Source organism: Mizuhopecten yessoensis, unplaced genomic scaffold (genome assembly GCF_002113885.1).
Source record: "Mizuhopecten yessoensis strain PY_sf001 unplaced genomic scaffold, ASM211388v2 scaffold7473, whole genome shotgun sequence".
In the NCBI taxonomy this organism is placed as follows: Eukaryota; Metazoa; Mollusca; class Bivalvia; order Pectinida; family Pectinidae; genus Mizuhopecten; species Mizuhopecten yessoensis.
The window spans coordinates 803725-827770 of NW_018407065.1; the positions used below are offsets into that span (position 1 = coordinate 803725).

General features: G+C 33.9%; 1 protein-coding gene across 1 annotated transcript; it reads right to left on the reverse strand.

Moving 5' to 3' along the window:
• Positions 1 to 456: 456 nt before the first annotated feature.
• Positions 457 to 19151, reverse strand: LOC110453596 (casein kinase II subunit alpha). The gene is made up of 12 exons (XM_021502594.1): positions 18638 to 19151; positions 16757 to 16868; positions 15660 to 15761; positions 11946 to 11996; positions 11664 to 11723; positions 10999 to 11082; positions 10678 to 10788; positions 9419 to 9520; positions 8629 to 8729; positions 8186 to 8334; positions 6978 to 7064; positions 457 to 4069 (listed from the first exon to the last, which is right to left on the reverse strand). Exons 1-12 carry the CDS (start codon positions 18730 to 18732, stop codon positions 3960 to 3962), a joined length of 1164 nt encoding a protein of 387 aa, XP_021358269.1. The 5' UTR covers positions 18733 to 19151; the 3' UTR covers positions 457 to 3959.
• Between the last annotated feature and the right edge of the window lie 4895 nt (positions 19152 to 24046).

The following is a 24046-nucleotide window of genomic DNA, read 5'->3' on the forward strand; positions in this document are numbered from 1 at the left end:
TTGCACTCATTTGACCCTTCCGACTAGAGGTGAAGGTCGGAGACCTTATTGCAGTGTGCTGCACTTTCTGAGGGTGATTCTTCAATGTTTAAAAGGTAAGGCCAGGACAAAATTTATTAGCAGACCCAGACCAGGCACAATACCAATACAATGTCTTCATTCAAAAGGAGACCTAGTGGCTTTAACAGTTTTCTATGATGAAACTGTTTTTAGAAGAAAGTTATGGGATTAAGATACCTCATTTGATTATGATTGGTGACATATTAATTTTGCTCCGTTAAATTCACAAAATACATTTCCATAAGTCATTGACTTTTGAAAATTAATTTTCAATAAATAAGGGAGATAAGTATTGTAACAAACCATCATTAATTGAGGAATCTTACATAACTGTAATGCGACAAGTAATCTCTTGTATCTTGCCTGCGACTGTATATTTAAAAGACAAAACCAACCCAGATTTCAGAATTTTATTTTCTAAAATTCTTTGCAGATCAATGAAATAATATACTGTAACGAATGTTTCTCTAATTTACCAAAAAATGCCAGAGAAACTTATACTGGTTCTATCTGATTGAGCTCTCCCCTTTCATCTTTTCCTCCAAATTAGGCCATGCTTAATTGCAGTTATTCAGGAAAACGGAAACTTATTTCATATGAAGTTGTGACACCACCTCCCCCACCCCCCTTATGTTTACAAAATTTGGAGGAAAATATAAATAAAATATCAGATATCAATATCACCTTACTCTTCACATTTTTAAAGGTGTTTCTTGGTCATCCACATGCCTGTAAAACTATCCAGACCACATGAACCTGTGATGACCACATCCTCACTTTGGCTTCTGAATCAGGGGAGCCAACTCAAGATTGGCTTGATGTACAGCTTCAAGAACTAAAGGTTATAACAAATACCTCTGTGCATCTCAATACTCAATACAGCACTACAATATATTTCACACAGCATTTGCATAATAATGTGTCTTTTTATGAATACGACTTTCGTGCTCTGCTTGATTGAGAATTTAACACCAGAACCAACTTCATATCTGAAACTACTTTAAACTGCATTGTTAGAAAGTTGTGTTCAAAAATATAAAACCAGACTGATATTCATAGTTATTCCTTAGCTTACTTACTTTTCCGAGTTAAAAATACTTCCAACATGTTGCATTAATTCCTGCAGCATTATTCGACTCATAAATTCAAATTTTTAATAAAAAAAATTCATGCAATTGTTCATGTGGTTATTGTCAGCTAAATTTTCAATTTTAATGTAAATGATTTGTTACAGAAGACTGTCCTTGCCTTACTCTAGGATTGCACCAATTCATCGACCAAAGTATTGGTTAGAGACCGAGATTGTGCTAAATAATATTGACCAGATCAATTTTGTACTACGTAACATTTATCAGACTGGGTTTTTACAACAAAATAATGACCAGATTGGGTTTTCACTATTAAATATTTGGAAGGTATCCAGGTTTATCTCGGGGCGTGGTATATCTACTGACCAGACTTGAGTTTGTGTACTAAACCTTTACAGCATCAGACAAGGTAAGCCTAGTACGAGAAGAAGTGCAACCACCTTAATCCAAGCATTGATGACCCATAGATCTTACTTAATTTTCAAGTGAAAAGTCCAAGCCTCCGACACTAAATGGATCCAACTTTTTTATATATCAAATTGTCTGGACTAATGAGGTTCCACTGTATACAAAAAATAAAATAAATGTATCTTGATAAAAGAGGTTCCACTGCACACATGGATCAAATTGTCTGGACTAAGGAGATTTCACTATACATGGACTCCTCGAGTTACAAGGTTTTATGTAGACAGAAACCAGAGTTAATGAACTACTGAGGTTGCATTGGTCACACAAACCTAAATACCTGGTCAGATGAAGTTCAATGGCAGTTTCTGGAACTTCTAGTATGAGAAATATATTGGTACCCTTATAATCATTATGTTAATACAAATATCAAGTTAGTCACTTACATTTTACAATATCTTAAACTTCAACATACAAAAAAGAATTACGTTTTCTTGAAAAATTACCTCAAATATTTATTCACAATATAAGGCTACCAACTCTTGTCTACCAGAAACCTTAATGATAAATTGTTCATAATAATGTCATCCCATTTCTGCCTTCTAAAAAATGAAACATAAACCGCACATTTTCTTCCAACACTTTTTGGCATATAAAGCACACATTCATTCATAAGATAATAGTATCACGTAAAAATCTTGGGTTGTCAATGCCCTCCTCCTGTCATACTTTCAACACACTAGCAGAATTAAGAGAACATGATACAATCTCCCATGACTGTGGTCTGTTGAGAATACAAGGTTTACATTAGCAGATATGAAAGTGATATGAACCGACAGGATAGTTTGACCCAGTTATTTAACAAATGATCGAAGCTCTGTTGTTCAAAGCCTAATTTCCTTTAAACTCAATCACATCTAACGTCACATTTGAACACTTCCAAATCAAAGACTGGGCAAGTCCAGTTCAAATATGTAGGGGTGAATGAGTTAAAGACTTAAGTGACAGTTAACCCAAATTTTTAAAATGTGACTTAAGAACCATGTAAAACTTCACAAATATTTTGTGTTAAGTGTCAAAATATAATATTATTAAATCATTATAAAGAAAACTTAAGTTTTGAATTTCACTGTTTTTGAAAATATATATTAATTTAAATTTTGCGTCAAGTTACTGGTACGATGATCAGACTTTGAACAACTGATCTCAGGTATTACACATTAAGGAAACATCCATCTTGTACAGCCTACACAGACTAAACATGATTCATCTTGTCGTTATCAATATTTAACAAAGTATTATGCTGTTAAACATAAATTTTTTGGGACACACCATTTTTAGTGATACATGTAATGATTTATATCTGATCTGCTATTGCAACTGAAAATAATGGTTGCTGAAACTGGAAAAAATTGATGCTCAAAAATGTCTTCATCTGCATCTTGGGTATAACTGGGTTTTGCTATCTTCGAAACTTGAGACAATCATGAAAATATATTATACTGCTTGACATCAGTTTATACAAATAACAATATGTTCGTTTTATTAAAAACTTGTCACCAAATATCTTGTTACAAGTATATCAGTGTATTACATTACAACTTTTTTCCAATTATTTGTATAAATTGAATCACATTACAATACATTGTACACATCACTTATAAATAAATAAATGCCAGTGAATGACCACGGTGAGATAGAGACAATAAGGGTATATCTCCACTGCTTTAGGTAATAGGTATTATAATTGTTAAATCCCCCCATCCCCTTAAATGTTCATATACACTAAATAACACATCTGTAGCACAAAGAGTTAGACACCAAATACTGCATTAATAGACATTTACTCTGTTAGTCACCTAGCCTCTATGTAATTAAACTGCCAAGTCATGTACCTGGTGAGGAATATGTCATCCCCCTCAACACATCATCCTAGTCTCTGTCCCCACACTGCCTAGTACATGAACCAGGGCACTAAAAATTGCAAATGTTTGTAATGTATACTATATATACTGTAAATGAGAGGAAATCTGAACATTTCACTCACATTCAGAAGTCAATATCACTAATAGCGGTACAGCCAATACACCCAAGTAACATGATAGTCACAAAATGTACGGACTACATTTCATCATCATTATAAACTACATCACAATGGAACATGTTTTGACTTTCAGACCAGGTACTATAATAATATTTATCGTCATTAATGTACTGATTGGGCCCTCTTTGATACTAAAATCTTCCACATAGCACATTCACTTGGTCACAAATGTTCACATTCTGATCTGGATGTGCCCACACAGACAGACCGACTAGCCGACAGATTTGATCTGACAGCGGACAGACAGGCAGGCAGGCATTCAGGCAGACAGACAGGCAGGCAATGTGACGTTTGCTGGCCCCCTATGACTGGGCTGTAGCCGCAGCACTGTTGGGGAGGGGCGACATACTAGGGGTCATGACAGGAGAGCTGGACACTGCCACGGAGCTGTTCACCGCGGGAGGAGGAGCACCTGTGGTGGGCAGAAAGAAAGAAAAGTTCATGTCACTCAAAATGCTCCTCACATCTACTCAAGCTTAATTTAGCCAAAATGATGTAAAATGTTTGCATGAATGAAGTTTTTATAGTACTTCTCGGACAATTTTCATTCAGTAGCATTTAATTTCTATGTCTACTGACAATGCATTCCTAGATTTTTGTATATAATGGTACCAAATCAGAATTAAAACTGAATTCCATAAGCACCTGGTGGTGTTTTTTCTGCTGCCAACATCAATTATCTGAGAATCTGCCTCAAACAGCTGTCCATTAGTCAACAATCTGAGGCAGAATGATGTGTACACACTTGCAGCTCAGGAAGAAAACAATACCAGGAGCAGTGCCTTCCAACTGCTGCACAATAGTTTGTCCGTTTTGTTTCCAAATACATTTATTTCATTTACCTTCAGTATGAGGTAAAATTAATCAAAATTTTCCAATCACTTTAATGCAAAGATTTTACTTCATTTATACAAGGATCATTCGCAAGCATTATTGAAGAAGAGTAGATTTCTGAATAACAGATATTTGAAAAAGAAATATTAATATATTGCAAGGCAGTATGATATATAATAGACTGAAACATTTGCCATACAAATTGTATTAGGTATAGTTTGAAATAAAGTTATCTAAAATATCGAGCATAAAAAATATAATACCAATGCCCTACATACAGCTGAAAATATAGAAAGACTCCTCTCATTGGCAAACTTGTTTAGCATGCAAGTGTAGAGGTAAAGTTAAATAAAATGATTCACTTTAAAATTTAAATTTGTTATGGTATCTGTTTAAACAAATGTTTCAGTATTAGTGTGAATCCCCCCCCTGTTTCCTTTAAAATCCACATGCAGATTTAGCATGGACTACAGACTAAACAAGTTTGCCCATATCATGACAACATTACAGAATACATTTCATGCAAAAGCAAATGCCAGTTTCCAACACCATGATATCCGAGATGCAATGGAGAATTCAGAGTGTATAAGATTCTTTTCATAATCTTATAATGCTAAATTTGATAAAAGTATTATCAAAAATCTACTCATTAAAGCCAAGCTAACAAAAGCACACAGAGTCTGCAAGCAGTTATATGGAAAATGGCATAAGCTTCTGAAAGCCGTTAAGGTTGGTAGTTAAGTGTGGACTCCCTGATCAGATGTGTCTGGCTGGGATAACAAACGTATCTTCCCTATCTGCTGCTCCCATAATATTATCACCTTTCTCTAAGTTGTGACAGAAATCTTTGCGCACTTTGAACATCTGTCCTAGCTGACAGGGTTAGTGCTGCTCCCAGTATACGTATCCCACACCATAACACATAATGGAATGTCACATGTATAATCGGATAATTCAACGACTTGGAAACAATGTCATCACCTGAGGCACCGATATTTTACTTTATGTGTACATTTCTTTTGGCAATATGGGTGTTTGGACGAGTTAAAAATCTAAATATTGTAAAATAAATTAATAAGCATTGTATATGATAGGAACTATGTATGATTTTCTAAAAAAAAAAAAAAAGAAGAAGAAAATATATTAGGGTCAAATTTTATAAACAATTATTCTGACATTTCAATTTTACATTTTTTGGCTTAGTCTTCATCAGAACAATTTTTTTTCCACTATGGAGTTTGACAAATTGCCTCTAAATTTAGTCTAGAATCGCTTCCGAGTTCTAAATTACATACCCATACCTTAAACTGCAAAACCATGGCACTTTCAAGTAACTTTTTGTATAAGGTTGTAAATATTTCCTTATTTCTAGATATCAACATATTTTCATGACTGTGCCATCAAAGCCAATTCCTGTGATGTATTTACTGGCAGAGATTCGTGAATCAACAAAAAATTACAAATGAACTTTCTCTCCTACTTCCCATTTTGTGATAATAATAGACGCAAGCCCCTATGCACATAGTTTCATATGTCTTGGTTCATCTATAGATCTCAGATACAAACTTCTCTGCATCTATTTTTATATGTCTTAGTTAAACACCTCACAATCTCCTACAAATCTCTCTTGTACCATTGTACTGACACTACAAACCATCAAACAAGACGACTTAAACACCTAGCATTCTCCTAGTCTCTCTTGTACGGACACCACAAACCATCAAACAATAATGTCAGTTTATGGCAAGGAATTAACACCAGTTAACATTCCCATTGTTGACAGGACATTTTGGCACACAGTGGTAGGGACTAAGGTAAGCACAAATTCCTAAAGGGGACATGAGCAGGATTCACTAAAAAAAAATATACTTGTACACTAAAACTTTTAAACAAACAGATGAATAATGCATAGCAAATCGTTTTGCATGAATAATTTTCAATTTGCATTTTTTCCAAATGTTGTATATCACCTCCAACTTCCCAAGCTGCTATAGGTACAAATAGTACTGGTGAACAAGGCATATATGGTGTGTTTTATCTCACATATATAAATAGTGATTTATATTTTCTTATTATTTAACTGTATTGATTACCAGGACATATAAAAAGAAAAATCAATAATCATACAATCATCACCCATCATTATGTCAAATCACACCTTAACCATACATGCTGACCCATTGCGTGAAGTCAATGATGATCCTCCAGAAAAATATTGATTCCTTTTCAAACTATGTTAATACTGTTCTATCTCTACAATGATGCTGACTTTCTCAGTCCATGGATGTTTATGAATTAGTATTTGTGATGTAGCCACATGTTACACCAGGTCATCTAGAGACCCTTTGTTCCAGGGTCAGCCCTAGCTGCCTTTGCCGACACTACCCTTGCATGGCTTTATAGGCCAGCATGTCAGGGCCATCTTCCCTAGCCACAATATTTGTGGAGAGAGAGAGAGAGCTAGCGAACTGGTTTATTGGCTGTACCTCCTATCTGTCCTGCATTTGTGATTGGGGTTGGAGAACTGTGACCAGAGATTGATGGTATCCTACCCTGTTCCTTCACTATAGGGTCTGAAACATAAAGTACAAGTAGATCAGTTATACATATATATATATATTTGTGATATCAATTAAATGATGCTCAACACCTTAAAAGATGATGTGCCTTTAATTAGTCTACATTATTTTATAAGTAAGCACTTTGTATTGTAATGGTTGTGATGGGACATACACAATGTACACCAAACATTCCACTATATCATGTACTGGCTTACCTTTGGGTGATCACACAAACTATTTAATACAGACTGACATGCATATTCTTATTCATTACTCTCACTAAGACACTAGAAAAATCAAGACACCTACTTTGGTGAAATCTAAAATAACTTTGAAAACTAGAAAACAGCTTAAGATATGAATGCCCCTTGGCTCTTTTAAAGTAGTTGCATTGTTTGACAAATTAGATCAATATTAACAATGACACTGAGCATCAAACCCTGATTTACTAATTCGTTCAATGTGTTACGAGACCTTGACATTGACCTAGGAACCATGAATTACGAATTTAATCGGAGGTATTTACTTACTTAAACTATGCCTAAAGTACAATGGAAATCTATTAACAAATGAAGGTGGTTGATTAATGACAATGAATCTGTTGACAAAATAGTAACCGGGTTGACAAATAATTAACAAGTGACCTGGTGTTGATCTTGAGACCATGAAATACAAAATTGTCCACCGTATTTTCATACTTGGTCTTTGAATGAATTTTGATGAAAATCTGTTAAATAGCGGCAACATAAAAACTTGCCCTCATCTTATTTTAGTAGACCTCATCACATTTGTATGTGTCAAAGGTTAATTTTATTGTTTCTTGCGCATTTTCCTTAGACAACCTAGAATGAAGAGTAATAAAGTGAAATGTATTTTAATATATATTCTATTCTATAGAATATTGATTGAGTCCATGAGATAGCTGGAAGAATGAATAACTTGATCACTAGCTTTTCATGAATTGTAACAAACAAACAAAAATTTAATGTGATTGATCAACAGCTGAACTGTGGTTGAAATATTTTTTAAGCTTATCAGTGGTTCGTTCTTGCTTCAAAAATGGATGTTTGAAAATATGATGTTTTAATTGAGTTGGTGCCAAACACTTCTAGTTTATGACATGAAGTCCTTACAAAAGTATGGGTGTTCCATTGCTTCTCTAGCTGTGAGTCTGTCTTGATGGTCGTATCGTAGTAGTTTGTCTAGATAATCCAGTGCTTCTGGGCTTACCAAGTGCTGATTTTCACTATGGACGAACCTTTCCCACCTTTTTCTTGAATGCCTTTATAAAGAAATTGTTACAGAAATTAAGTAAATTACGTTAACAATTTGTGCTCCTTTCTAGGATAACAATTAAAAACTGATTCCTAGTAAGTGCTGTTTCATTCATAATTCTCCAAGAAAAAATTCTTGAACCTTTTTTAAAGTAGGACTTTAAACACTTATTATTGCAAATATTGAGAATTAACTTATTATGACCTATTTGTATAGCAGTGGTTTGAAATTCAGCGAGAAAAATCTCAATATTTTAAACATCTCGATTCTTCAGTGAAAGTTCTATTAAAAACTAACTTACCTTCCTAAAATATCATTAAATCTAGGATCCAAATCAATCTGATATTTTTCTATGTAAGCATACAACTCATCTGTTCCCAACACTTTGGCTATCCGCACCAGCTGTAAAAGAGTATTGCAAATAAATTTTCTTTTTTGAATGACATTTCTTTAATTTGAACATAAACAGAAACAAAAATGTATTGGCACGAAATTAAATGATTTAATGTTATCAAATGAATGTCAATAGTTTTATAATCACTGTGCTGTAACAATTGTGTGTTGATTTTAAAATATTTCTGAACACTTGGCATACTACACACTGTACTAAGGGACATACTAAAGTGTATACTACACACTGTACTAAGGGACATACTAAAGTGTATGCTAAACACTGTACTAAGGGACATACTAAAGTGTATGTTACACACTGTACTAAGGGACATACTAAAGTGTATGCTACACACTGTACTAAGGGACATACTAAAGTGTATACTACACACTGTACTAAGGGACATACTAAAGTGTATACTACACACTGTACTAAGGAACATACAAAAGTGTATATTACACACTGTACTAAGGGACATACTAAAGTGTATACTACACACTGTACTAAGGGACATACTAAAGTGTATACTACACACTGTACCAAGGGACATCATTCATGTTTTATACACATGGGACTCTACGCATATATTGTATACCAAAACCAGACTAAAGGACACAATTTGTAAAATGAACACACTCAAAGAATAGGAAATAACGATTATTGTTATTTTCTCAAATAAGGTTGGAAAGGTTCATCTTACCTGATCATAGTTGTCATGGCCATGAAAAAATGGTTCCTTCCTAAAAATCATGCTAGCAAACATACAACCAAGACTCCACATGTCTAGTGAGTAGTCATACATCTGTAATACAAAACAAGGACAGTTGTCACATATACTGCACTCAAATTCAGCTAGTTTTGTAATGTACCTCAGAAATAAATATTTAAGTGACTTCTAGACAATGTTTTCAGGGGCAATATTTCAAATGGTTGGAAATGCAAAATAATCTTTAAAGTATCCTTAATATTAAAAACAACAACTGCTATCTTTAGTTATCAGCAAAACCTTCTTTTTTAACAAACAGAGAGTAGAATTGCTTTATTAGTGCTGTAACCCTCTAGTCATAAGAGTGATAACCAAGATTTCTTGATGTACCGAACAGCCAACTTACACTAGAATCAGGTGTTTTTATCATAGTGACAATGGTATGCAGGGTTTTTTGTCAAAACAATTTTAGAAACTTTCTCAATGGAAAAAAAACCCAGTTATATACTACAATATGTGTCTTAATAGATCCTTTATTATGTTGAAGAACTGGCAAAATGGGTGCATGGTCTAATTATGAATGTCAGTCAGGCAAAGGCTGTGTAATAGGTTTATATGTATGACATGTAGTGAGTAGAGTATGAAATCTGTAAGAAGAGTGTTCTGTACAATTACCCATCTTTCCTGTCATAATTTACAGACTTGTATCTCATTATTTGTCATGCGTATGAAATGCGTACAAAAAAAATGTTGAAGAACTGTCCATAATTCTGGGTCACAGTGCTACACAGAAATTCTACTTGTCTCCATGTTGATATTTGCAAGTTAGATCACATCAGCCACAAACAAGTGACATCTGTGTTGGACCTGCACGTTTTGTTTTGTTATTAGAAAAACAAATGGTCTACTTCTGATACTATAACTGTATGCTATTAAATGAAACATGTGTCTTAACCTCCCACCCTCACCCCAAGAATTACTCCATACAGGGACAAACAACACACATGTATGTGTGGTCATCAATCATTAAAATGGATTGCTTACAATCAAGAAAGGTTTATGAACAGCTCTGTAATAGGGGTTGCTATTTGAAAATAAGTTTATTACCAGACTATTTAATTAACCCAGCTGTTAAGAATGCTGAATATGTCATCTTGACAATGCAAGTGCAGCTATGTATTAACATGATTTGGAGTGTTTAGCCATGTAAAACAATATTATTCTGAATCTAATGTCAGAACAAAGACACTTACCTGATAATCCAGTAATAATTCTGGGCCTTTAAAATACCTAGAAGCTACTCTTACATTGTACTCCATGCCAGGGTGATAGAACTCGGCCAAACCCCAGTCTATCAACCTCAACTGCAGTAAAACAGGAACAACATTTAAGTATACATTAAGAATCAACAATTTCCATTATGCTTATTTAACATAATTATAACTGGAAACTACCATACTTACTGTGGCTTTTATCTCCCATTTCAAATTGTTGCATTTAATTTTGACTTTGATATTTATTACAGATAATCTCCATCAAAATATAATCATTACCATGAAATACTGTGTACTAACCTTTCTGGTTTCATGGTCAATCATGACGTTGTGTGGTTTCACATCTCTGTGCATAATACCCATGCTGTGACAGTAGTCCAGAGCCTAAGGGTAAGAAATGGTTCTCAGAACAATATTCTTTATAACTAGCGTTGGGAATCAATTGAAATTTTATGATTGATGATCAATTAATAATCCTTTGAAAGAATTGCATCACAAAATCCTCTATGCTGGGAATCACTTGTGCAATTGTACAATGTAAGAAATACCTTTCTACAAACACTGAATCTGATTTCTGCTGCTTAACTCTTGTTAGTGTCTATCAAAGAGATGGGCTTGAAATCATGAGTGACAAAAGTCACTCTACTGAAAACTCAGTAATATCTAAACACAATTATAATGACTTAAATCAATCATGAGTTCTGTAGCCAATTAATCAAGTTTAATGGCCTAACTGACCAATAGCTGACAAAATAACACTACTATTCATTACTGTAGAGCAACTTATATTCCTTATCTTTTTACATCAGTTTTCCTTTAAATAATGCACACAACTGTTAAAAACACTTGCTAGTAATTAGATAACAAATATACTGACAACGTCTTGTGCCAAATTAGTCCTGAAGATGGGTTCCCAATGATTTTTGGCAATGATTCAGTATATAGGAAAAATAAAAGTGACTTACCTTTAGCAATTCAAATAAGTAGAACCTAATGTCATAATCTGTGAAAGTTTGATACAATGTCTGTAAAATAAGGAACAAATATTTACAATTAGAAAAGATATCATAAAATACAAAGCATTACACAGTGCTTATATCAAAATATACATAACTATTTCCTCAAGTGAAACATTTCCAAGTTAAGGAAAATGGTTGATTCAAATAATTTGTCTTCTGAAAATTAAACTGTTACATAGAGATTTTTTCTTCATTATTTATTTAATTTAAACCGTTGCTGGCACTTACCTTAAAATCTGTGTTATTGACATGCTCAAATATCAAGGCTGGTGTTCTTGACTGTAAATAAAACAAAACATATTACTTGCATGTTTCACTATATGCAACAGGAGGATATGTCTTATCTTTCCAGAATTTGACATTTTTTTCTCAATATTTTTTTTACTCAATCTGTTTGTGATGAAATAACATGTTGAGGTAAACTATTCAAAATTTATGTCAACTGTTCTCCAGTCAAGTAATGCTTTTCAAGATTTAAATGACAGTATTATACGTTGGTATTTTTTGAAAGTAGCAGCAAAAAAGCAGGCTCAGACATGCTTTCCAAACAATTTGAATTTTATCTCTTCAATTTCATAAACTTGAATATGTTTATGTGGCACGAGTTGAGAAGGATGCAAAAAATATGAAAGAAAAGTCTGTAAAACAACTTTTTAAGGTACACATTTTCAGAAATCTCCCTATTTTCCCTGTGTTAGGCCTGATGTGGCAACGCTTATACTCAAACACTGTAGGAGATCTGTCCATATTTCTGAGTCACAGTGCTACACAGAAATTCTACTTGTCTCCATGTTGATATTTGCAAGTTCGATCACATCAGCCACACACATGTGACATCTGTGTAGGACTTGCAACAATGACCTTTTGAGTGTTTAAAGATCTAGAATCTGGTTTAGATAGAACTGTTATGATAAATCAATGTTCTTTCACTTCAATAATTCACTCAGTATTAACCAAGCATGACATTTGAAGACTGAAGATGTTTGCGTTTCAGTGATAGGGATGGTACAGAAAAATCAATTATCATTATATATATTTTCAGAATGATCAGACCCTATTTCCAAGACTGAGTTATTGACAAAAACAGCTCATTGTGATAATTATGACTGACCTTTGTTGAGTTGAATATGTCACGAGACAAATATGACAGAAAAATCATCATATTTAAATTTTATTTAAGTGTTTCAAAATCTCTCTTCTCCATAAGCTTTAATAATAAACACTATAGTAAATCATGGAGGAGATCTGTCCATATTTCTGAGTCACAGAGCTCTCAGTGCTACACAGAAATTCTACTTGTCTCCATGTTGATATTTGCAAGTTAGATCACATCAGCCACATACATGTGACATCTGTGTTGGACTTGCAACAATGACCTTTTAAGTATTTAAAAAGATCTAGCATCTGATTTAGATAAGACTTATGATATCATAAATCAATGTTATTTCACTTCAGTAGTTCACTCAGGCTAAACCTAGTCTAGAATATCATAGAATGAAGAATCAGGAGAGAGATGGTGCAGAAAAATTGTAAACTTTCAGAACGACCTGGTCCCATTTCCAAGACAAACACCAATGGACACAACAGCAACTGTGATACATACATATCCAGACTTTCAGTACCCTTAGACTATTGAGAGCAGATTTTTGGCTCCGCAAAAGATGACTTCAGGGTTTGACGCCCTGTCAAACACGCCCTATCCATGAAACGTTAATTGGGACTCTATATGTTTTAGGGAAAAAGATCTTAGTTTCTGAAATTGCTAAACGCCAGGTCCAATAAAAACCTTGTATATATGACTGACTTTTGGTGAGTTGAGAAATGTGAATGATGAAACAAATAATTCAGGTAAACTGTCACACTATCACTAAAAACTAACCCTGTAGGAGATCTGTCCATATTTCTGAGTTACAGAACTACACAGAAATTCTACTTGTCTCCATGTTGATATTTGCAAGTTCGATCACATCAGCCACACACATGTGACATCTGTGTAGGACTTGCAACATTGACCTTTTGAGTGTTTAAAGATCTAGCATCTGGTTTAGATAGAACTGTTATGATCAATCAATGTAATTTAACTTTAATAATTCACTCAGTATAAACCTAGCATGACATTTGACGACTGAAGATGTTTGCGTTTCAGTGATAGGGATGGTACAGAAAAACCAATTATCATTATATATATTTTCAGAATGATCAGACCCTATTTCCAAGACCGAGTTATTGACAAAAACAGCTCATTGTGATAATTATGACTGAACTTTGTTGAGTTGAATATGTCACGAGACAAATATGACAGAAAAATCATCATATTTTTGTACAAGTATTTCAGAATCTGTTTCTTCTCCATATGTTAAGCATTAAACACTATTGTAAATCATGTAGGAGATTTGTCCATATTTCTGAGTTACAGAACTACACAGAAATTCTACTTGTCTCCATGTTGATATTTGCAGGTTAGATCACATCAGCCACATACATGTGACATCTGTGTAGGACTTGCAACAATGACCTTTTAAGTATTTAAAAGATCTAGCATCTGATTTAGATAAGACTTATGATATCATAAATCAATGTTATTTCACTTCAGTAATTCACTCAGGCTAAACCTAGTCTAGAATATCATAAAATGAAAAATCAGGAGAGACGGTGCAGAAAAATTGAAAAACTTCCAGAATGACCTGGTCCCATTTCCAAGACAAACACCAATGGACACAACAGCAACTGTGATACATACATATCCAGACTTTCAGTACCCTTAGACTATTGAGAGCAGATTTTTGGCTCCTCAAAAGATGACTTCAGGGTTTGACGCCCTGTCAAACACGCCCTATCCATGAAATGTTAATTGGGACTCTATATGTTTTGGGGGAAAAGTTCTGAGTATCTGAAATTGCTAAACGCCAAATGTCCAATGAAAACCATGTATATATGACTGATTTTTGGTGCGTTGAGAAATGTCAATGACGAAACAAATAATTCAGGTAAACTGTCACACTATCACTAAAAACTAACCCTGTAGGAGATCTGTCCATATTTCTGAGTTACAGTGCTACACAGAAATTCTACTTGTCTCCATGTTGATATTTGCAAGTTCGATCACATCAGCCACACACATGTGACATCTGTGTAGGACTTGCAACAATGACCTTTTGAGTGTTTAAAGATCTAGAATCTGGTTTAGATAGAACTGTTATGATAAATCAATGTTATTTAACTTTAATAATTCACTCAGTATAAACCTAGCATGACATTTGAAGACTGAAGATGTTTGCGTTTCAGTGATAGGGATGGTACAGAAAAATCAATTATCATTATATATATTTTCAGAATGATCAGACCCTATTTCCAAGACCGAGTTATTGACAAAAACAGCTCATTGTGATAATTATGACTGAACTTTGTTGAGTTGAATATGTCACGAGACAAATATGACAGAAAAATCATCATATTTTTGTACAAGTATTTCAGAATCTGTTTCTTCTCCATATGTTAAGCATTAAACACTATTGTAAATCATGTAGGAGATCTGTCCATATTTCTGAGTCACAGCGCTACACAGAAATTCTACTTGTCTCCATGTTGATATTTGCAAGTTCGATCACATCAGTCACATACATGTGACATCTGTGTAGGACTTGCAACAATGACCTTTTGAGTGTTTAAAGATCTAGAATCTGGTTTAGATAGAACTGTTATGATAAATCAATGTTCTTTCACTTCAATAATTCACTAAAACTTAACTTAGACAAGAAATTCAATGAACGAAGATCATATAAGATTCTTTCATGCTCATGGGTGTAGGATAGGGAAATTCCACCCGAGGACTTGCATTTAATACAGGACTCATCTTAATGCACGTTACAATATTTAAGGCAAGTATTTTTTAGGTCACTGCAGCTCTAGAGAATTTTGTCTGTTGGAAGTTGTTATACTCACCACAGGGTCTTTGACTATAGCCAAGAGTGAAATGACATTTGTGCCTCCACGTAGATTTTCAAGGATCTTTATTTCTCTTTTAATCTTCTTCTTTTTTACAGGCTGTAACAAGATATGGAAGAATATGGAAATGTTTACTGTAAACATTGAATATCAAGCATCGCCTAATGACCTGCAATGCTATAATTATAATCACAAGATTGTAAGGCCTACACATTTAGTATTACCACTGGTTATGATCTCACAAACTGCAGTCTGCGACGTTAGGCACTAGTCCGATGCCCACGACTAGTAAATTTAAGTCTGGACTAGTATTGAAAATATTTAACTAGTCAAACTGGACTAGTGGCAATTTTCCTCCAAAATAATGGAAATAATATTAATGGTATAGATTTTGCACTATAAAGCTTGTAACAAGTTCTAATCCTATCGTAAAATACCATATTCGCCGAAGCTTCGAAGTTTCGATGAGCGATCGCGAGACAGGGTTCCGGATTTTAGTAGTTGCCGAACATTACTTCGGGTTTATAACCACGTGAAACCAACCATGGCGATGTTGCTAAGTTGGAGGAAAGGTTCAAAACCAGCTAAAACTGTCCGTGAACAGACAGAAAAAATTGCTCCAACACGAAAGAAAAAATTACGGTTCTGGCTAGTGATTAAAGGCTCGATGGAAACAACAGTAGTACTGTATTAGAGATAATTGGCGATCATATTCCATGCTCCGTTTCTTTAGTTAATTATTGAGAGACATTTTGTTTTGATTTCTAATAATTTTCCAATTTAGATCACAATTTACACTTCATGCTGTAAAAAAGACCAGTCTGTAATTTGGACTAGCAAATTCACAGTTGGACTATTAAAATTATGGGTTCACTAGTCCAAATGACTAGTAAGGAAAATAGTTAACATCACAGACTGAAACTGACTTTGGTAGATAGAAATATATATCATTTCCAAGCAATTGTGAATTTATACAGATCATTCAAACTTTGATGTTTGACAAAATTTGCAGTACTTACTTCATCACCAACAACAGAGCTAATCTGATTAAATTACTTAATCAGCCTGAAACCAAACTGTTCATTAATGCGTACCTTTAAAATTTTTATGACACACTTCTCATTGTTTGTGATATTCACAGCTTCGAAGACTTCACTGTATTTTCCTCTGCCAAGTTTTCTCACTATTTGGTAATCATCTTGTTGCCTGAAATGAAGATACATATCTCATGTCAAATTAGTTAAAAGCCAATAACTGTATGACCCAAATAAGACTTCAAACAATTCTTCTGTTGGTTTTCTAATTTAGAAGCAAAGGAAGAATACATATCCTTGGATTTGTTTATAGTTAGTTACATACATGCCCTCAATACATCCTAGTCTTTGTCATTATTTTTGTTTTATTTTGTAAGTAAACATAGTATGATTGTTTATACAATGTTATCACTGTTATCGCTACTCGTATCATAAAAAAATAGCTGACTTGTCACCAAATCACTGGATATCTGAATTTACATGGGGAATCATAGTAGATGTTTCTGCGGTTTCAAAAGACCCTATTTTGGTGTTAAGCTATGCATGTAAAGGGAACAAAGTAACAGTTCTTATACAAACAACAGATTGAAATACAGTTTGAATAGCAAGACATTAATGATTTCTTTGTTTTTTTTACACCTTTGCACACCGATACATTTTTATTTAATATATGCTCAGCTCTACCTTTACCAGATCACATGTATTTGGTGTGTCCAGCACCAATTCCTTGGTCAATATCATCTTAAAACCAGTAAAACTAAACAGGAGAATATTTTTTAATAATAAATTAATATTTAGAGTTCAAGTCGTCTTCATGGTTTTATTTGGCACTTCAGTAGCTATAGTCATAAGTATCTGTAGTGTGCTTGCATCTTTGCCACAAGCTTGCAAGCCTCTCAACTCTCAATGATGCAGCATAAGCATGGAAATCCCTGTAGTTGTGCCAAGCAAGGTGAGCAAAACAAGTCCGAAAAATGCTTATACTGCTACTAGGCCTAGTTTACTTACATCCGATAGGAAATCTGGCAAAAATACTGATACTATGTAAATTAAGACGAAGGAGGTGTTAAAAAGCCTTAGCCCTTAAAATGATTGTTAAATTCAGCAATTTATTTCTGGTCTTTTCCTCTCTTGCATCCTGCAAAAACCTTTACAGAATAAGTTTCATTGGCCCACAAGAAGTTTTGCAGTCGGACTAGTTGGAGGTCTGTTTACGAACACATTAAAAATGCATTTTCTTCTTTGCATACGTACAGCAACTATCTGATCAGAATTGATTTTAGAAAAAAAAGCTTGACCTATTTTCATATAATCATGTCATGAATTATTACCATTTATCACCAGATTTAGAAATTTTGTTTCATTAACACAGAGCAGCATTGGTCTAAATTAAATTTTATTCCAAACAACATAAGTCAAAATGATAGTACATATGATAATTCTACATTTGATACACAAAAATAACGTGAATTTATCCAATTTTTTTATCGACTTAAAATTGATATAGTGCCATGAAAAAAATCTGTTCCGAGTGACTTTTGCGTACTAGTGGGTTGATTTTTTTTTTATCAAAGGCCAGCAATAGTTAACAGTTAGTATAAGCATTGCTTGAGAACCAGTGACTGGTTACATACAATAGTTTACAGCTTACATACAGCAGCAAGCTGCTAAGGTATGAAAGAACCTGTTCGTATCTACAGAAAAGCAGTCAAACAAATATTCGTCTATTTTAAGAGTTCACAATATCCATACTCGGTGTAGAATAACATTTTTTCATATCGCGTTGTCTACTGACGTACAGTAACTGAGTTAGTGCTTGCTACATGGGGCACCCATGGGGGATTACAACTTGAAAATGTTTTGTTTCTTTGCAAGAGTACAACACATGCCCATGCTTTATGGCGTGAATATTTGTTGTATTATGTCTATTTAGTCACTTACCCCCACTCGACTACATGAGACTCGTAGTCCCAGTACTCTCTTTGTCTGTGGATGTTCACATCAGCATACACTCGTGCTCGACTTTGCGCCGGCATTTTTGCAAATTTTCGTATCGACTGGCCTAAATGACTAATTTCCCTAAAGTATTTGCTGAAGGTGCGAAAAATGGCTGTTGCTTGGACGGAACAAACTAAGAGCGAGTTTAGTGTTTACTTCACAACAAACACTAAACATATGCGAGGAACCCGAGACAGCACCCTCCCGGTTCCCGTAAAACTGGAAACTCTCGTTAGTTGTACCATGTAAAATGTTGGTTCGTTTCCCATACAGACCTACATTGAGTAAAAATCTATATACACTATCTCAAAGTTCAAACACTAATGAAGCTATTGGTGCCAAATAAACCACCGTGGTGACTGTTTCAAAGAAGGTCGACACCGATGAATTTCCTTTTTAGTCCGTATTCCATTCTCTCGAGTCAAAATGGCTGCCAAGGATGACCCGCGAAGGTGCAGGAACGAGGCTTACCTACCTCGTGTATTTACGAGTTATTTCCCTTGGATGGAATGTGAAAGGCTGAAATCGGTTTCACATGTTTACGGTTCCAGTCTGTACTCTTATGGTCTGCGAAAATCACTTATTAAAAAATCTTATATTACCAATATCCAGCTGTTCATTCATTAAGCTACACGATATTTTGTTTGTTTGATTTTTTTTAAATTAATATACATTATACGTCCCTGCCCTGATTATATTTATAGTAAAGATTATACGCGTAAGTACTATCACGGGTACTATGCATGTAATCGACATATCTCTACTAGTTATATTAGTTTGCCATTGCAGATATTTGTTGTTGCTTTCTAATCTAGAGACATGCTTATTTTGTTTCCAGTCAACATCACAGTTTTAACCTATAACATGTCAATCTCTTTTGCGACACAGAAAGGATTGCTACGAAATGACTTATTATTATAAAATTATAAAGTTTATTTAGGGTTGCCTATGTCATGCGGAGTTTAATTTCTCTTTTACTGGATGTAGAGAAACAGATTGCACTTCAAACCATGATAGGTGTTGCCATATGAAACAACTTTAATTATGGTAAAATCCCCCTAGCTTATATTTTTGCAGATTATAAAGTTAAAAAAAAGAAAGGTAAGTGGCCTAGATTGATAAAGGAACTTTAGATAACGTGACATTTCATTTCATAACATTCGGCGATGTTGAAAACGCGATACATATGTTATAAATATTGTAGCTAAAATGTGTTATAACGTTTACAAACTGTCTATTTTGAACAGTATTAAATTTTACGAAGCTTATTATTCATTAGGTCACAAGATACAAGATACAAGAAGCTTTATTTAGTGTCGTATATGGCATAACACTGAACATTAGCTCTGTGGAGCTATTTTTACGACAAACATAAGTATAAAAACAGAGTAATAACAAGGTAAAAGGCATGCTAGTAGAAAAGGTAGAATTTTGCAGCATAACTATATACATTGAACTACTAAAATAATCAGAAAACAGTTTGATGCTAGCACATGCATGTTAAAAGCAGGAACAGTACTAATTATAACATAAGCATAAATCAGAAGCATAAAACATATCAAAAACATAACAGATTTTGCAAGCACATATTTCATATATATCACAGATGGTTAATAACGATACTTTATATTGGAAAATAATGGAATAAAATACTCAGATAAATAAAGTAAAGTAAGAAGCAAAATAAAAGCAAAAATCTCAAATAAAAATGGGAGATCAATCAGATGAAAGTCGCGAACATATAGAACACTGGCAACTGGTCTTGTATCTTGTATCTTCACAGTCGATTATTCTAACTTAACGAAATAATAGTAATGTTATGATGCTTAAGTTGTATATTTATTAAATAATTAGACTCGGCTTGCCAATATAGACACTGATCTTGTCAGGTAAATCTACAAAACTAATGGGCTACAATGAGAAGTCCCTTAGAATGGCTCATTAAAGCACTCGATGTTCTATTAACTGATTTTAATTATTCTGACCAAATCTTTGTCCACTTGTGATTATATATTTTGTACTAAACTCTTTAGTGCGAAATAACTATCTTCTTCAAAGAAAGTAATACAAGTTTTACTGTAGGGAGATTGGCTACGCTCCATCTGGAATCGTTGTGTGAGACCCCTCATCTCGATTCAGAACTAGTCCGCCTCGGCGTATCCAGGTGCATCACTGTATATGTCGCTGGATCAGGTTGCTCTCTCTCTCTCTGTCCGATTATTTGGAGTTATCACAGTCAATAACAGGATCCGGGACTCCGACGGCTTCCTTTCTGGAGTTCCTTTGTTGGGTTTCCGTAGCATGCCGGTGTTCACCACGTCAGACCCCAAAGCGCCAGTTTCTGCGATATACGATCCGTCGCAGTTCTTGCAACGTTTTCTTGGTGTTTTGTCCCTGTGTTGTACAGTACAATGCGTCTTGTGGGGATTTATGACTGTTGCTGTATGTCATGAACGCGAAATTTGCTCTGGATGTTAAGGGATTATTATCTCGCCTTTCGTTTTGTTAGCATGTTCTTGTTCTTTCCCTTACTTTGAAACTGGTGTACCCTTTGAGTATCCATTCCGGATATCATCGTTTCCATCGATTGCATTCTGCTCTTGTATTTCGTATTGTTGTTCTTTATTTTGTCTTGTTTGTTCCGTGGTTTGTGTGGTTGTTGTTCGGTGACAATCGTATCGGTAACGGGTTGTTTCGCCCTAAATCCCATTCGCCCTAAGGGTTGTTTCGCCCTAAAAAAAAATAAAAAATTGTTGTATACCCCGCAATGTTATTAAAATTACACCATTTTTGTTTCGATTCACTATTCTTATTTATTTCTGAAATTAAATTCAATATATGTTATAATGTGTTTCGGCGTGAAGAAAATAACGTAATCCGTTTTTTGCTTTACAATGTACAATAAATAACACAAAACACATTTTTTTTTAATAAAACTGATTTTAATGATTCAAACAAATCTATATAAGTCAATTGAGTGGAGCATGTGGCAAACCAAGTTGTCATAGAGCAATGTTGATCCAGTACTTAACCAAATTATATAAGATATCTTATATACTTTTCTTTATATGATATCATTTATATTAGTATATAAGATATCCCAGAAAAGATATAAGATATCTTAATATATAAGATAAGATATCTTAATATATAAGATATCTCATCCTTTTTTTTATAAGATATCTTATATTATATATAAGATATTTTATAAACTTTTTTTATAAGATATCTTATATTATATATAAGATATTTTATAAACAAAAATAAATGAGATATCTTATATATAATTCAGTATTTGAATTTGAGATAACAAACCCTCCCCCACAGCGCTCGGAACCTATCGATAACCGATGGGTTCGAGAGGATTTGATCGAAAATGGCAGCCGATGACAATGGGACCAGTTATCAAATTGAAACTACATATAATTATGGTAAGCCAAATTGTCATTTATTCACGGAGCAATGTTGAACAAATTATCGCCAACGAAAACGGATGTGATCTTACAACGGGAGCAGTCATTTTCAAACATTTCTTCTTTGTCCGTCTCGCGAGAGTCTCGTTCTTTATAAGATATCTCAATTAATTTTAATTAATTTTCTTTATAAGATACCTTATATCTTTTATGATATATCTTATATAACATATAAGATATCTTATGAAGAAAATTAATTGAGATATCTTATAAAAGATAACTTATAACTTATTTATTATATAAGATATCTTATATCTTTCATAAGATATCTTATATAATAAATAAGTTATCTTATAAAGAAAAGTTTATGAGATATCTCATATCTTTTATAAGATATATTACTGTATATATCATATAAGACATCTTATATCTTTTATAAGATATCTTGTTAGGTTTATAAGATATCTTATAAAAGATATAAGATATCTCATACATTTTAAATAAGATATACCATATGTTTATAAGAGATTTTATATAATTTATAAGACATCTTATATAATTTGGTTAAGTACTGGCTTGCCATAGAAGCAGCAAGTCGACGATTTTCCCTCCCAAAGTTTGAGTTTGACAGAGCCGAAATGAGAATCGTGAAGCTAACCATATTCTGTAAATGTGAGCTCTGTTTCTTTTCTTCTTTTTCTGAGAATTTGAATTATGTGGAATATTTTACAATGGAAAAAGCATTGATACATATGTGTACGCCTATTTCAGCGCCTAGCGGATAAGGGGAAAGATGTGATACTGAACTGTTTCAAATACTGCCGAGCAAGACTTTCGTCCGATGAACTAGGAGAAGTTGTTTTCTGAGGTTGTGAAAAAAACAAATTTGCGGTTAACTTGACGATTTTTGCAACTCGAAATCACTTGATTTGTTTTGCTTTTATTTGTCACTGTTAAAATTCATATATATAAACAAATTGGTTCGTTGTTAAATCTGCAGAAGGACTCGAAAATGTCTATTTCTTACTTAATATCTATTGTAAGCTTCATTTCCTTCAGCGAGGCATGCAGACGGACCGTTCTTCCTGTTGACTTTTTACATTCATGCCGAGAGTATTTTGTTGTAGCATTTCTGTCGCCCCACCATTCAGAAACAGGAGTAGAATATTTTTTGAATATTTTTGGCAGCTTCGTACTAAATTGCTGAATACAGTACTATTGGTATATCGGTTTGTGATGAGGAGTCTAACATGACAAAATATGTTAACTATGTACAGGCGACGGATGAAGATACGGGCCAAATAACCCTCCGCATTAAAACCATTTTGGAATATAACATTAGATAGAACACTTGGTAGGCCTACCCTGAAAGATGGAAAATGATTTACACAAACTTAATAATGTAGCATTTAATTCGAGCAGGCTATATGCCTTTTGGGTCTTTGGAAGCAGTCATTTGAAGTTTCAACGCAACAATGTGACGTAAAACTAAAAAGTGATCAACGTACAAGCCCCTTTGACCCAGAGGTTGGTTGGTTGAGGTGTTTAGCGCCTACATGAATCCGCCCTAATGGGTTTCTTGACCCAGAGACATATATACTAGTTTTATACGTCTCTGTTTGACCTTGATCAAAGTCCTTGGTCAATCAAAAAACGCATATATACTATAAACGTCTCTGGGTTAATGTAATGTTTTTGAACAACTTGGCAAGTTGCAAACACTAAGGTGCTCATATTTCGTCACACTAGTACATATGTAGGCCTACCTGCATTTATTTATATCTACTCATGAATGTGCGTTATAAGTCAGTCCTGTAAGCTATCTTAACGTTAGTGTTAATATTCAGCATTTAGACGAGAGAAAAAACTTTTGCTATTTTATTGTATTTTGATTTAGCATAGGTAATAACATCAACCATTAAGGGAGTTATTTGGTACT